At 40.6% G+C, this 16,892-nt stretch overlaps 1 protein-coding gene across 1 annotated transcript in view; it reads right to left on the minus strand.

Annotated features, from left to right (window-relative positions):
- ADAM28 (ADAM metallopeptidase domain 28) overlaps positions 1-16,892 on the minus strand; it is a 110,458-nt gene that overhangs the window by 26,419 nt on the left and 67,147 nt on the right. The window contains exons 13-18 of the mRNA XM_036750132.1: positions 13,907-14,037; positions 13,155-13,332; positions 9,483-9,572; positions 5,846-6,041; positions 2,496-2,598; positions 750-909 (exon numbers count right to left, since the gene is read on the minus strand). Coding sequence (XP_036606027.1) covers positions 750-909; positions 2,496-2,598; positions 5,846-6,041; positions 9,483-9,572; positions 13,155-13,332; positions 13,907-14,037 — 858 coding nt within the window. The remainder of the gene's footprint in view (positions 1-749; positions 910-2,495; positions 2,599-5,845; positions 6,042-9,482; positions 9,573-13,154; positions 13,333-13,906; positions 14,038-16,892) is intronic.

A 16,892-nucleotide genomic window follows, 5' to 3' on the forward strand; every position in this document is an offset into this window, starting at 1 on the left:
GATGGAAATACCAGAATTCAGACCGGGATATACTGACTCCCTCTCCATCCAGTCTTTGCCTCCTGTTACCGTAGGTATTCATTACTTTGGAAAGCTTAGGGAGGCATGCTCTATATTGCCTTCTTGGCCTAATCTAGGGAAAAGAAGGCAGTAGAGATTAGACTTGAGAGTTCGGTGGTATAGAGAACTCCAGGAAGAGGAAACATCCTTCATCAATGCAAGTAGGCATGCTCCCTACAAGTTACAACTTGTAGAGTCATCTAGAGTGGAGCAATCAAAGATTGAGTAATCTACTTAGGGTCACCCAGATGGTATATGTTAAAGGCAGGTCTTACAGCCAGGTTGTCAGTTTTTTTTCTTTCTTTTTTTTTTTGAGGGGGGAAGGCAGGGCAATTGGGGTTAAGCAACTTGCCCAAAGTCACACAGCTAGTACATGTGTCAAGTGTCTGAGGCTGGATTTAAACTCAGGTCCTCCTGACTCCAGGGCTGGTGCTCTACTCACTGTGCCATCTAGCTGCCCCCAGGTTGTCAGTTCCAAGGCTGGCTCTCCAGCCATTATGCCAAACTGTCACACCTTATTTAGTGTACAAACAGTGAATTCATCATTTGAGTCACACATTTTGCACCCCCATACACATATATGCATGCAGACGTCATTCCTGTTGAACAAGCCATCCTGCCTGTGGATATAAGCTCAGTAACTAGGAATCAAAGATTCCTTGGAGCAAAGACCACTAATGTCAACATACACTCTTGTTTCCACACTTGGTTCCATTAGCCACCATGGAAACCTCTTGATTGTCGTTTTCTGATGAAAATGTTTTGCAGGTTAGGAAAGACATGATCCTTCCCTTCCAGGGCAAAACATCTGATCCTCCATGACAGTATAACTTGCCACACATAGAACTCCTGGGGAGGAAAAAACAAGAAAATTTTAATAATAACAGGGTGACGATGATAATCTAAAAGTGAAGTCTTAAACACATTGGCTATACTACCTCAATACACAGTGTGGCCAACCAGCTTAAAAGGTAATTAAAAACTATTTATTAAAATAAATAAAATGCAATAAAAGATAGGTAATGTTAATTTGTGGCTTTTAAAAGCAATATTCAGCCCTCATGGATCCTTATGTATAGTTTAGTATAGTTCTAATGTATTTGAGTTTGTTGCTACTATTCTAAAGAGCAGTTTGACCTGAGTTGAATAATCAGAAAAATGCAAACTCCTTTGGAGAAGGAAGTATTCCTTTTATAATCTTCATATCCTTGACATCTTACATATAGTAAGTGCTTAATAAATTCATATGGAATGAATGAATGAATGGGTAGCAGGCATTAGATTCAATCACTTCACATGGAGATGGGGCTGTATGTATTCTGGCTGTCTTCCCTTTAGGTCATGGGTATTGTGTCCCCTTGCTAAAGAACATACGTGGCCAGAAGTTGTCAGTCCCTTTCTCTGAGTTCCAATCCAATTCCATCCTCCCCCCACCTCCACCCTCTGTCAACGAATGAAATCAGGATCAATTACGGCTTAACAAATGTTCATTGATTGATGGATTGATGCTCATAATCTTGGTGACATCTCCACTTCCTCCCTCTCAGTTACCCCCCCCCCATCCAGTCAGTTGCTACATCTCGTATTTTCTTTTGCCACAAAATCTCTGGGATACATCTCCTCCTCTTTAGTCACACAAGTACATCCTAAGTTCAGCCCCTCCTCATCTCACACTTCCACTATTATAATAGCCTTCTAATTGTTCTCTCTTCCCTAATTCTCTCCACACTCCAATCCATCTCCTACTCAGCTAAAAAAGGGACCCTCCTAAAGAGCAGGTCTGATCATGTCGTCCATCTACTCAATTCCTCATTACCTTCAAGATGAAATATAAAGTCCTTGGTTTGGCATTTAAAGCTTTTCCCAATCTGTCCTCTTCCTACCTTTCCAATCTGCTTCTATCTAACCCCATCAAACATTCTGGTTCACTCATACTTCCCTAATTGCTTTTCTTCACATATCATACTCCATCTCCTACCTCTTTGTCTTTGCACTGGCTAGCCCCAATGCCTGGACCTTGCTGCTTTCTCCCTTGGGTCTATGGGTTTCTAGCTTCCTTCGAGACTCATCTAATTTCCACATTTTGCAAGACCCTCTGTTGTTGTTGCTTCAAATATAAATCAGCTCGAGAAAATGCTCAGCAAAAGTCAAATAACTTGTTTAAGGACACAGAGGTAAATGTCATCAGAGGCAGGATTGGAACCCAGTTCCTCTCAGTTACGATATGGGAAATAGGATACTCTAAGAATTCAAAGGCTGGAAGACATAGGTATGGGAAAGCGATGCTGTCTAACCTTGCTTTCCCCAATACTGTTTCCATGACTGATTTCCAAGTTTGCTCTCTCCAAACAAAGGTTAAACCAGAGTTAGTGGCTAGCCATGAAACCATGCCATTGTCCTTGGAACCCACAGATAGAAAAAGTCAAAGTCCTTACCCCGCCTTACATGGGATGTGCCTGTCATCCACCTTCCGGCAATAGCCATACGCCGAACCAGCAGTGTTTACTTTGAAGCACGACTTTTCAGCAACTTGAGCCCCTGGCACCATGAAGGATCAGGAAACAAATTGAGGGAAAAATGTTTACACACACACATGTACATTACACATATCGCCCAAGCAATGTAACTAACAAGGTGTTTTAGCCCTGATACTTCCCAGATGGAAAACCACATCTTTGCTTGATTCATGGAATTGACCAGCCAAAGACGTAAGCAAATCCTTGCTCATTCTGAGAGAAATGAATGTTTTGGACCTTTGTATCAAATCACTTTACCCTATTCAGGAAATGTCCTGGGATTTTCAGAAAGAATTAAATATGCTTCTTGCCTGTGTATATAAGTATAGAAGCATTCAAGCAAGAGTTGGACAAGTTTCAGGAGGGCGTTGAGAAGGGCAAGCCTTGTGTCTGCAACCAGAGGATAGCAAGGGCTGGGGAGAATCGATTCCTTCTCCCCATCTCTACTATCATTGGAGGGAAAAACACCAGAACGTGCATGTTTTACATATTATCACCCTCCTTAGAACATGAGCTCTTAGAGAGAGTAAGGGCCATGAGATTCTGGATTTAGTTCTTTCCCTTTATTAGTATCCCTGGTACTTAGCATAGTGCCAGGGACATATTAATAAGTATGCTTATTTATTTTTGAAAAGTCAAAAGATCTGAATTTCACATTGCTGATGGTAGTAGTGTCCTCAGAATATGCGCAGCAAGAACAAATAGCCTCAGAAGTCTGTGAGGGCACTCACACTCAGAGCTAACAAGGCTTTCTACTGGAGGGGGATTTCATTTTCATTTTGTTTCATGAGAGACAAAATGACTTCCTTAAATCAGAAGACATGCTTTAGCATGTCTCCTCCAAGCCTGAGTCCTCTCTTCTCAGGGAACAAGTGTGTGCAGAGCAGAGAATATGGACAGGTTTAAGGGATTTGTTTTGGACATCTGTCATCATTATACTTCCTCAGTAAATGTCTCTTTGTAAAAGCTAATTGATATCAACTGTCTGACTACTATTAGGGAGAAAATTGGATGGCAGTTCATAAACAGAATAAATTCCAACTCCTCTCTGTGGGGAGGAATAGTTACCCACTTTCTGGGGACCTAATCTACCTATGAGGGATAGAGAAGAGAAAGTGGCCCTGGAGGGGTGGTACATATATACGTATATATATATATATATATATATATATATATATATATATATACACACATATATATACATATATATACGTATATATGTATATATGTGTATATATATGTATATACGTATATATACGTATATATGTATATATGTGTATATATATGTATATATGTATATATGTATATGTATGTATGTATATGTATATACACACACACACATACATATATATTTATGTATGTATATGTGTGTATATATAACTGTGTGGGTTTGTGTATGAATATTAAAAGATCCCATACTAAATAGGTTCGTGGGGATTAGATTTGTGATTCCATTGGTATAGGGAACTTTTCAGGTGTGGAAATTCCCTCTACAATTGCAGGTCTGCACCTTCTCTGCCTCTTACAGGTTTAGAGATTGACATAGAGATTTCATGACTTGATGTATAGCCAATGGAAAACAGAAGTAGCACATAAAGTCTGGTTTTCCTGGCCATGATTAGTGCTGTACTAAATGCAAATAATAACTTATCTAACCAGAAGGGATAGAGGTATTAGAAAACACTCCAGGAGATTCTGAGTCTGCCCTGGGGCACAGCACACAGGCTGTGTCAATGTTCTGTCAAAATATTAATTTAAAATGATTCCTCTATATGTTCTTTTAGTGAAATGCTGAGTATTTAAATATTTAGAAAGATCTGCCTGGAGTCTTCACTGTTTATCTGTGTAGAAATAGCCACTGAAAGTTGGAATTGGCCTATTCCCACTAGAAGCTCACAGAACAGCCTTAGAGGAATAGGGAGCAGGCATTGTGCTAGTGGAAAGACTTCTCGGTTTGGTTGCAGGAGGACCTGGGTTCAGCTTATCTGGGAAGATCTGACCTGTGACCTTAGCCTAGAGTTTAATCTGTCTCAGGCTCAATTTCCTAGGCATGAAAGGGAGAGAGTCACTCTAGTTAACTTATAAGGTCTTTCCTGGCTTGTAATCTATGATGCTATGACCAGTCATCAATAGCCTGGAAAACATTTAAGAAGACCAGAGTCAACCTGGAAGTTGCTTATATGTAAAAAAACAGTGGCCTATTTGTGAATTTGTAATAGTTGAAATGAATAAAGAAATCTAAAATTGTTTCCATAGATTCCCTCCTTTGAGCCTCACAACAAAATTATGTAGCAAGTGCTATGATTATTCCCCTTTCACATGTAAAGAAACTGAGGCTGAGTGAGGTTAAGTGAGCTAGCAACAGGATTCAAATCCAAATCCTCTCTTCTAGCCATTATCGAATAGGCACAAATCTCCTCCTGATCAATTATCCCTTTCTTCAGATGATTACACAATCCCAACAGCCAGTTTTTGTGCAGGAAATCAAAGCTTTAGATAAAATAGTAGTGTGATAAAAACTTGAGCAAGACAATGACTATGAACCAAGATGCAATGGGCCACTAGGTGGTGCCATAGTGCACAGAGCTCTGGACCTGGAGGCAGGATGACCTGAGTTCAAATGTGACCTGCCACACTTAATAACCATGTGACCCTGAGGAAGTCGCTTAATTGTTCTGTGCCTCAGTTTCCTCAACCTTAAAATGGAGATAATATTAACAGCACCTACCTCCAAGCATTGTTGTAAGAATCAAATTTGATCATATTTATAAAAGTGCTTAACACAATGGTTGCCTGGTTGTTTCAGTCATGTCTGACTCATCCTGAGAGTGCCTCGTACATAATAGTCACTTAACAAACACTTGTTCCTTCTCTCCCCCATAAATCGATAAACAAATATCCACAATAAGTAATCAGTAGTTTTAAGGTTCTCCAAGTGCTTTACATATAAATATATTATCTCAAGTGATGCTTACAACAATGCCATGAAGTACGCACTAGAATTATCACCATCTTTTAGCTGAGGAAAGAGAGGCCCAGAGATTTTAGGTGACTTGCCTAAGGTCAAACAGCTAGCTAACTAATGCTTGAGACAGGCTTCAGACTCAGACTCCCTTGACTTCAGTCTAATATTCTCTCCACTGCCCCACCTAGATGCCTATCTATGTGCTAGGCATTGTGTGCCCTATAGGCACCAGGTATATAAAGACAGAATGAAAATAATCGTTGACTTCAAAGGTTACACCCCTAAATGTCCTTTCCACTCTTACCTTCCCCCCAAAGACTGACACACTGGTCCTGCAGGGTTGGGCACCGCCCCCTCAGGCAGTAGCCTTGCCCATTCTGGCAGGGAAATCCATTGACTCGGAATCGGTCCTCCGGACAGCTCCCAGACGTGCCATCGCACATTTCTGGCAGGTCACAGTCATCTTTCCTTGGCCTGCACAGGGTCCCAGCCTTTTTGATCTAGAAGAAAAGAAGAAAACAAAGAAAAGAGTAAGAGGAGGTTGTCTCTGTTTCTGATACTGACATCAGGCAGCAGTCAGCATGGTGAAGTGTCAAGAGCTGGAGCTGGGCACAGCACACCTGGGTTCAAGTCTGGTTCTGCCACTTTTGATGTGTGTGACTTTGTACACATCATTCCAATTTTCTGGGTCCCATGTTTTTTATCTGCAAAGTGAGGAAGAATCAGATTGCATGCCTCTGTGCTTCCTTCCAGTTCTAAATCTATGAGCATATAAACCTTGTCAAAGAAGGAAGGAAGGAAGGATGAAAGCAAGCAAGCAAGAAAGAAAGAGAGAAAGACAAAGAAAGAAAGGAAAAGAAAGAAAGAAAGGAAAAGAAAAAGGAAGAAAAGAAAAAGAATATTATGTCTCTTTGCTTCATTAGTGATTAAAGTCATCAATTTGTTCCATTGGTTTGTTTAAAGGCAACAGTTCCATACTTGCACTGTCCATCTATCTCCTCTGTCCCACTTCTCTAAGGGACAAATGCCTTAGAATTTAAAATCTCACACTTTCATGGTGGAAGAACTCTTCAGGGCCATAGTTTTCAGCCCCTCATTTCACAGATCAGGAAGTAAGGGTGGTTAGAGTCTTGGGTGGTCTTGGGCAGTGCATTTAACCTCCAAAGTCAGGAGAAGGCTGGGTTTGCCTGCAAGGTCCCCTGCAGCCCCAGAACTATGATCCCTTCACTTTGCAGATAAAGAAAGAGCAGTGGAGAGAGGTCACATGATGCATTCAAAGATCCACAGTTAGTAATGGTCTATGGCAGGATTTGAGCCTGAGCCTTCTAGATACCAAGCCCAGGGTTCTCATCTCTTTTATTACCTTCTTTTTATTTTACAGATAAGGAAAATTAAGGCCCAGAGAAATGACATAACTTCCCTAAGATAATAGAGGAAAGGTTAGGACTCAGAAATTCTGAACTTGAAGCCAGTTTTCTGTCTATGATTTTCCTACAGCCTCTCAAGGAACAAGCACCTCCCTTCAGTTTATGAATACTATAAACATCTATGATTTCATCTGCTGGGATTGATCCCTGAATCAACACAGGCGTTAACTTCCATAATTTATCAGCTGTTCTTCTATAGTGGCTGGGGTGGAAATATTCCTCACCCTGTGGCCAAAAGTGTTGATAAGCATCTGCCAAGTGAGTTGGCCTAGTGGTCCAAGAAAGGAAGTAGAAGCCATCCCATCGGTCCCTTTCAGGTCCAGCAACCTTTAGCAGATCTTATGTGCCCCAGGCAGAGGCTGAAAATGTCAGGGTGCTAATCTCATTCCCTTCCTCACCCCACCCTCCGCCTTTGAATTAAATGCTGGGAAAATCTTTGGGTATAGGGGAAACAGGCTTAGAAATTAAAAAAAGAAGAAGAAGAAGAAGAAGAAGAAGAAGAAGAAGAAGAAGAAGAAGAAGAAGAAGAAGAGAAGAAGAAGAAGAAGAAGAAGAAAAAGAAGAAGAAGAAGAGAAGGATGGGTCTCAAGAATTTTTAAAGATCTTGGGAGAAGACAACTGTTTCCATATTTGGCACGGATTTCAAAGTTGGTTGAAGCAGGTGAGAGGAAAAGAGAGAGGAGGAGGAGGAGGAAGAGGAGGAGGAGAAGGAGGAAGGAAGAGGAAGAGGAAGGAGGAGGAGGAGGAGGGAAGAAGGAGGGAGAAAGGAAAAGAGAGAAAGGCAGATTTGTTGATAGATGGATAGAGGTTCAGTGATGTGTGTATATATATGTATGTACATACATATATGTGTATATATAGATAGATATATCTATATTAACATATACATACACACACATATATATCTCACACACACACATATATATATATCTCACACATACATATATATATATTTCACACACATACACACACCCTATCTTCCAGCATTGTTGTGAGGATCACATGAGACGACGTATATGTAAAGGACTTTGCAAACCTTACAATACTATGGAAATGCTAATGACTATTATTATAGATGTCTGTTGTGTGATTTATTAAGGAGAGAGGGAAAACATGTTTATTAAGTGACTGTTAAGTGCCAGGCACAGTGCTGAATGCTTTCACAAATATCATTTCATTGGAGCTCCAGGACAACCCACAGAGTTAGGTGCTGTTAGCACCACCTTTCAGCTGAGTAAACTGAGACACAGAGAGGTTCACAGACTTGTCCAGGGTCTTACAGTCACTCAGTGTCTGAGGTCACTTTGAAATCAGGTCTACCTCCATCTCCACAGGCTCACCCAGCTGCCTATCACGCGTCTGTGTTGGCCAGGAACTCTGTGCTAGCCACTGGAGATGATGATGATGATGATGATGATGTTGTTAATAATAGAACAACAATAAAAATGAGGATGATTAGAAAAATGACAATGGCTGATACTTATATAATGCTCACTGTGTGCCAGGCACTGTGCTCAATGCTTTTTGACGATTGTCTTGTGTGACCCTCACAACAAGCCTAAGAGACAGACGCCAACATTATTCCTATTTTAAAGACAAGGGAATGAGACGCGTGTTATCCCATCTTATCTTACCCAAAACCTTTCCAGGTAGGTGCTATTATTATCCCCACTGAATAGGTGAGGAAACTGAGGCAGGTAGTGGTTAAGTGACTTGCCCAGCATCACACAGTTAATAAGTATTTGAGGCTGGATTTGAACTCAGTTCTTCCCGACTTCAGGGCCTGCATTCTATCCATTGTGTTACCTCTCTTTAAAAAATAAATAAATAAATTGCAAAAGCACTGGGAGGCATGGTTAGAAGCAAAAGCAGATCTTTTCTTGTCATTTCCTTTCATCCTTCAGTACACGGCTGATGGCATTAGCCCAAGTCTTCGGCTCCAGGGGCTTCTGTGATAAGATTCCTATCAATCCACACCCTGGACTTGATAAGCCCCACTTCCTCCTCAAGCCGCCACTTCCTACTTTCTCAGAGTGCCTAGACTATCAGTCAGCTCTCTTGACAGAAGCTCCTTCTACCTTATCATGTGAAACATTAGCTTAATTTGTAAATGTGGCTCATTGTATAATGATACATATGAACGATACACGAGGGATTTGTTTCTCACATGATCCAGCTAGTATGTTCTTTGTTTGGGATATCTTGTGAAATGGAAATGACCAGAAGTTTCCCAAATCCTCCTTTTTCAGGGTCTCCCCCGCTTCAGATGTCTTGCTTCTCAAGTGTCTCTAGTGAAGTTTGTGATGGATGTCAAATTGTTTATTGTGTTCTGTGCGCTGCTTTGATCCTCTATACCACCCCAACCCGCCGGCCTTTGCTTTCAATGATTGATTAAAGGAATCTAGAATTTTGAATGTGCTTTTGCTATTACATCATATTTTCACCATCATCACCATCACTAGTATTGTTGTCCTCATTATTTTTGCCAATACAGAATATTGATCAGCATCTTACCTGGCAGTTTTCACAGCATTCTCCAAACGCACACTTAAAATTCGGCTTGATTTTACATGTTGTGGCATCACAGCAAACATTGGTACATTCCTACAAAAATCATCAACAGAAAACATTACAAATGCTGGGTTTTATTTTCATCTCTTCACCATACTGCATTAACTCATTCATTCTCAGACAGGCATGGGGATCGTTCAGACTAGGAACTATATATATATATACATATATACACATATACATATACATTTAATTTATTTATATCTATTATATATATTCATTTATATATTACTATAATTATATAATATGATACATTGATATAATTATATCATCAATATATTAAAATAATTAATATATGCATATATGTATTTATATCTATTTTTATAGGCCTCCATCTCCTATATGTCTCATCAGTGATATACCATGGCATATAATAGGATAGGAGCTGGACCTTTGATTCTATATTTACAGGGAACCATCAGAAGGAGAAAGTCCCTCCACCAATGCATGTTGGCACCTTCTCTGAAGCTAATAGCCTTAGGGAGCTGCTGAGAGGTTAAATGACTCACCCACAGTCACACAACCAGTATCTCTCTCTCTCTCTCTCTCTCTCTCTCTCTCTCTCTCTCTCTCTCTTTCTCTCTGTCTCTCTCTCTCTGTCTCTCTCTCTCTCCCCTCTATTCCATACCACCTCAATATATTTCTATTGAGTTGAATTGAAATCAACTGAACTACCTAAACAGTCTCCTTCAATTAATTAGATATTTCTATTACCAGGACTTAAATTGTACTTGTATAAACCCTCCCCTCCTACTTCATCCTCCTCCCAATAATCAGAGAGGTTCTTTGACTTATTAATCAAGGAGATAGTTATTGCCAATTACTTCTATCTATTACCAATGAAATTGGGTCAATTGCTTTCTGGCCCTCAGTTTACTCAGCTGCAAAATGAAGAGGTTAGATTCAATGATTTCTAAGGTCCCTTCTACCTCTCTGTGTGTGTTCCTATCCAATCCTATTCAATTCCTTTCATCCAACATTTAAGTATCTACAATATGTAATTTAAGGTCACATGATGTGCTAGGTGACAAGGGCATAAAGAAACAAAAGAAACAGTCCTTACCCTCCAGGGATTTACATTATACCACAAGAGGAGGTGTAACATGTATACAGATGAGTAAATATGAAGTAACATAAAGGAATTTCAAGAGGGATGGATGATGCTAATCACTGAAGAGATCAGGGAAGGCCTCTTGGGTGAAGAGACACCTGAGCTGTGCTTTACAGGAAGCTGGGGATTCTATGGGGAGGGGAAGGCTCTCCAAATGTGGATAACCCCTTGTATAAAGACACAAGGGCAGCACATGCAATGACTCTGTTACTTCCTGGAAAACAAAAGCTATCATTTATATAGGTTTGCTAAGTACTTCTTAAATATTATCCTTTAAAATAACCCTGAGAGGTAGGTGTTATTATGACACCATTTGGCATTTGAGGAAACTGAGGAAGAGAGAGGTTAAGTAATTTGTCCAGGGTCACACAGCTGGTAAGTGTCCAAGACTGGACACAAACTCCCCCTTCCTTATTCTGGGTCCACTGCTCTATCCATGGTGCTACCTATTGACAGCAAATAAGGGCTTTCATTTAAGCAGCTCGAAATCCCATGAAGTATTATTTCAATTAGGGGACAAGAGCACTTGGATAACATCAATCACCAAGCTTACTGTCAAAAGTAACATGGCAGACAACTTACATTTCCCTTCCATAATTAACACATTTTTGTGGGAGAAAAAAGATAGGAAACATATGGTAAATAGCCAATTGTTCTTTCTTTTGTGGTGGCCTCTCTCCCCTCACCCTGCCCAATTGTATCTTCTTTGGAGAGACTACGAGATGAAATGGAGAGATAGCAGCCCCTAGAGCCAGGAAGACCACTCTCTATGGGACTGGCTAAAGTGACTCTCGCTCAGCCTTGGCTTCTTCATCTATAAGATGGGGATAATAAAAGCACATTGGACACAGCCTTCTTGCAGCAAATCAAAGAAGGTAAACCATGTTGATCTGTTTGCAAATCATCGATTGCTGTATTAACATCAGCCATGATCATTTAGCAAACAGGGCAGTTTTTTATATTCTCCAGGGTTATAAGGTGCAGAGAAGGTGCTGACCTACATTGGCAGAAGGAGGTGACCTTGAATTTCCCTACACAAAATGAATCAGAGGTCCAATCTCTATCTCTGTCTCTACGTCTCCTTTGTTTTTGTGCAGAAAAAGCCCCACCAGCTTGGGGAGGATCTGATGATGCGTTTGTGTTGGCAAGGGTGAAAGCAGGCGAGGAAGCAGTTTGTGATTTGACTGAGAGAGGACTGGCCATGGAACCATGGAAAGTTTGTGTTCAAATCATGCCTCTGAAACCAGCCATGTGACTCTGGCAAGGAACTTAACCATCTAGTGGCCCCATTTGATTCCTTAAATATATGTCTTTCTCCTAGACAATGTGAAGTTGTGGGTTACAGAAAGGAATTTATAGAATGGGAGATCCAAGTACAAATAAAACCTAAGGTCCAATCCATCTTCTATAATAATGATAAATGGTTAACATTTAAACAGGGAATTAAGGCTTGCAATGCACTTTACATTTATTATATCATTGAGGTAGGTGCTTTTATTTTCATCTCCATTTTTACATATGGGGAAACAGAGGCTGTGAGTAGTTAAGTGAATCACCAAAGGTCTCACAGCTAGTAAGTGTTTGAGGTGGGATTTAAAATCAGGTCTTTCCAACCCCAAGACCAGCTTTCTATTCACTGAACCACCTGGCATCTGATATATGCTATATTATGTACTGTAGCTTTTATGTCAGGGACAGTGGTGAATGCCTGATGGGAGGGAGATGACATCGATTTATACTTACTCTTCTGGCCTGAAATCTACATTTTCTCATTTGATAATCATGATATTTTAGTTAATAGTGATATTGGTGCTGTTATGAGCCTCAAAAATTGGGCTTGGCCAAGGATTCTCTGAAGACACCTCTTGTTGGGACATGTGAGGGTAGAGTGGAACCCTGAAAGGAGGAGAGGGGCTGCAAAATATTTTCTCCTTCATCATTTGATAAAGCACAAGCCTCATAAGGAAGATCCAAATGGGAAAATATAAGAGAATCATAACCAAATCCAGATAACGAGTCCAATTTTTCCAAGTATCTTTCCATGGTATAAACAGAGAACAGTCATAGCTAAGACCTAAATATAACACTTTCAGGTTTGCAAAGTACTTTAAAGATATCGTTGCAGCAATCATAAGTAGATGTTAGTATTACTTAAATCTTACAGATAAGACCAAGAAAGGTTCAGAGACTAGCCTCAGAGTCACACAGCCAAGTAAGTATCTGAGGCCACGTTTGAACTCAGGTCTTCCTGACTCCCAGCCCGCTGCTTCACTCACTGCCCTACGTAGCTGATTCTAAACAGAAATGGTATCTGGCTAATGCGGAAATATGTTTAATAAGATTCTACATTTATAGTCTATATCAGATTGTATGCCATCCTGCGTAGGGAGAAAATTTACACTCACAATCTTATAAAAGTGGATGTTGAAAAACAATAATTAACTAATTAATTAATTAAAAGAAATGGTATCTGGTTCACAGAATAAGGAGGGTTTTTTTAGTACCTCTGGGGACCCACAATCACATTCTTCTCCTGATTCTAGTAGCAGGTTCCCACAGATTGGGGTGGATATTATATCACTAGGTAAAGGGACATTCTTCAGGCAGCTTGGTGATGCTGTTCTCAGGAATTTCTCAAAGCTGTTGCGACTACAGGAACTGAAGTCCTGGGGTATATAATAGCTGTGGGGATGAGAAATAAGAGTGAGGATTACATAGCCCATGGGTGTGCATTCAACCCTGCTGTGTTATAAATGATGAAAGTGAGACCCAGAGAGTTAAAGTGATTTGCTCAAAGTCACATAGCCCATAAGAATCTGACACAAGATAGTAGGATGGAAGCTTTAAAGCTGAAAGGGATACAGAGGCCATCAGGTCCAGCCCCACCCCCCACATTTTTGAGGTTAGGAAATCAAGGTCCAAAAGGGGAAATGATTTTCCTGGATTAACACAGCTAGTAAGCAACTGAAGTAGAACTGGAACTCAGTTATTCTTTCTTCAAACTCCAGCACCATTCAATATCCTCCACCAAAAAAAACAATCAAACGAACAAACAAAAAACATCAGAAACACCCTCTGCTCTTCCAACCTCTTGTCACAGAGAACATTAGTTTTCCACAGAACATGACTTGAGAATCAAAAACTCTTATCAGAACACAAAAAAATAGGACTGGCCATCAGTATCTGCCATGTCCATCCCCTAATGAGTGAGAAGTGTGAAGGGTTTGCTGGGGTTTCTGCTAAAAGGAGGTCTCACCTGAGCGCCTGATCCATCACACATATTGAAGAAGGGCACTTGCACAGATAGGTGTCATGGTACATTCCAAAATTATGGCCCATTTCATGGGCCATTGTTCCTGCAACCCTGAGGAAGTCATAACTGTGGTCCTAGGTGCAAAAACAAAAATCAGGAAGACAGGTTCATTGTCTGGTTTCCACAGCTACGTTATCTTAGGGACTATGAGTAAGAATCAAATGAGAGAGTTCTCTGCATATTTCTGGAACCTTGGTCAAGTCCTCAGGGAACAACCTGCAGACTCCCAGAGGTGCTGTACCCTTAGTGCTTAGAACAGTGCCTACCCTCTGGTAAGCCTTTGATAAATCGCAACCCACAAAATGCTACAAAGTGTTAATTAGTATTACTGTATTATAGTATGGATTCCTCATGATTGGCTCATGAGTATTACATTGGAGGTGGTATGACAGTTCAAAGAATTTATGGAGTCAGAAGACCTGGGTTTAAATTCTGCATGTGCCCATTACTACCTGTCTGGGACTTGGTAACCTCTTCTATAAAGTGAAGAAATTGGGCAAAATGGTGTCTAAAATCACACTGATGACCCTATGACCTTGTTGAAGCTAATTAAGGGCAGAGAACATTTGGTAATTCTCTCCTGCTCTATTCCTCAGAGCACCAAACATGAATATTTTGTGTTTTTTTTGTTTCGTTGTTGTTTTGGGGGGAAGAGCATGAGACACATTTCCGAGGGCCAGCTGCCTTTACCTGTGTTTGATAAACTTTTGTTTTCATTGGAATGCTCTCATTCCTACCTTTACCTGGGAAGGCCTAAACTAAGGCAGGGTGACAGGAGCTTTGGCCCCAGGATGCTGATGTTTAAAGGGTGTCATATTTTAGCCCCCACATTCTTTCAAAGGCATAAAAGGCACTACTGACTGATCCTGCCTCCCCTTCTCCTCACTGGAATTAGTTTTCATTCCTTTTTTGTTCTTATTATTTTCACATACTGAATAATTAAGTTGAAATGTGGGCACCATTTGTGATCCTTGCCCTGGACATGTCTGCGACTATTGTTCTGAATGGGAGGATTATTAATTATAATAATCCACTTCTATCTCTCTGTGCCCCCAAATCATTAGTGTATAATCTTCTCTATAACTTTCTTTTTAAAAGTATTTATTTTTATATGTTGAGTTCAAAATTTTCTTCCTCCCGTTCTTCCTTCACCCATTGTGAAGGCAAGAAACGTGATATCAATTATACCTTCCTACATAACTTTCTTCACCTTGTACTTTGACCACATAGCAAATGAATCCCCCAGCTGACTGTCTCTCTAAAGCCCAAACTTCACAAGCTTAGTTCTCAGACTCCCCATCCTCAGGTGCCAGTGACAAAACCAGATTTACTTGATTCCACCACAGATCCTAACTCTGTGGTCATGGATAAGCCACTTCACTGGTCTGTGTCTCACTTCCCTCCTCTGTAAAATGAGAGGCCTGAAATCGGTGGCGTTAAAGGTCTTATCCAATCTAAATCTGTGTTCCTTTGACTGTATGATGAATAAATGAATAAAAATAGCTAGTATGAATGCATATACATGAGTGTGTACACATACATATACGTGCATATATATGTACATATATGTATGAATATGTAAGTACGTGTGTGTATATTTGCAGGTGTGTGTGTGTGTGTATCACTACTATTTGCCAGGCATCATGAAGAGCACTTTTTACAAATGTTACCTCCATCGATCCTCACAACAAATCTGGGAGCTAAATCCTATTATTCCTATTTTACAGTTGAGGAAACTGAGTCAAACAGAAGCTAAGTTCACTTGGCCAGGGTCACACAGCTAGTAAGTATCTGAGGCCGGATTATGAATATATTTCTCCCTGACTCCAGGCCCAGCCTTCCATATGCTAAACCTCCATGGTACTAAAAGTTGCCCCCAGCTGTACTATCCAGCTGCCTCCATTGCACTAAAAGCTGGTGATACAAGAACAAATGAGTCAATCCCTGCTCTCAAGGAGTTCACAGTAGACTGGGAAAGACAACACATAAAAGAAGGCTTAGCTTCAGGCGCAGTGGAAAGCCTAAGGGTCCTAGAGGTTCGGCACCAGTCAGATGGCAAGAGTCAGGGACGTAGATAGATCCCACCACAGAGATGATCTCCACTATGTAGATCACAGAGCAGTGCCAGGGGCATACAGGAGGTAGAGACAGGGCAGAGAGGAAGCCTGGTGCTCTGCTATCGCACTACAGTACGGTGCCCACTCCTTCCATAGGTTAGATGAGGGTTTACTCTGCCCCCTCTACCAAGAGTTTCTCACATCATGCAGACAGCATCTTTCTTGAGACAGTGGAACGAGCAGGGATTGTAGTGTTAGAGGAGCTGGCTTCTCCTCCTAGCCTGGCTCCTTACTGAGTCACTTCAGCTCTCCATGTTTTTGTTTGTTTTCAGCTAAGGAGGCAAGCTCTGAGCTCTCATCTTTGATCCTACATAGGGACTGTGGTCTGTAAGGGGCACAGGCTGGAGCAGGAAGCAAGCTACTTTTGCTTTTGTTTTTAATTTCTTTTATTTTCAACTCACGGAACAAAATAAGTGTTTCCATAACACAGTACAACAAAAAGATGATTGCACGTGAAACTGCAAATCTACCATGTACAGCTTGCTATTTCCTCCAAATATGCATCAAAGTTAGCATGTAAATTCCTTTTTTTTGTTCCCCATTTTTTAGTCCCTCTTGTTACTCACCTTTGTCCAGGTGGAAGGGAGAGGCTTTGGTGGGAATGAATAAAGGGAGTGGATTTGTTTTAGAAAATGATTGGTGGTTGGGAGAGGGGAGGAAAGTGACTATCAATCTCTTTGATCAGTAGAACTATTACCAGAATTTTACTAGTATGTTCTGTCTTATTAGAGAATTTTGTATTTTGCTTGAAAATACTATAAATCACAAGTTGAAGTGACATGTCAGATATTTTGGGATGCACGGGGAAACAC

The sequence above is a fragment of the Trichosurus vulpecula genome, chromosome 3, assembly GCF_011100635.1.
Source record: "Trichosurus vulpecula isolate mTriVul1 chromosome 3, mTriVul1.pri, whole genome shotgun sequence".
In the NCBI taxonomy this organism is placed as follows: domain Eukaryota; kingdom Metazoa; phylum Chordata; class Mammalia; order Diprotodontia; family Phalangeridae; genus Trichosurus; species Trichosurus vulpecula.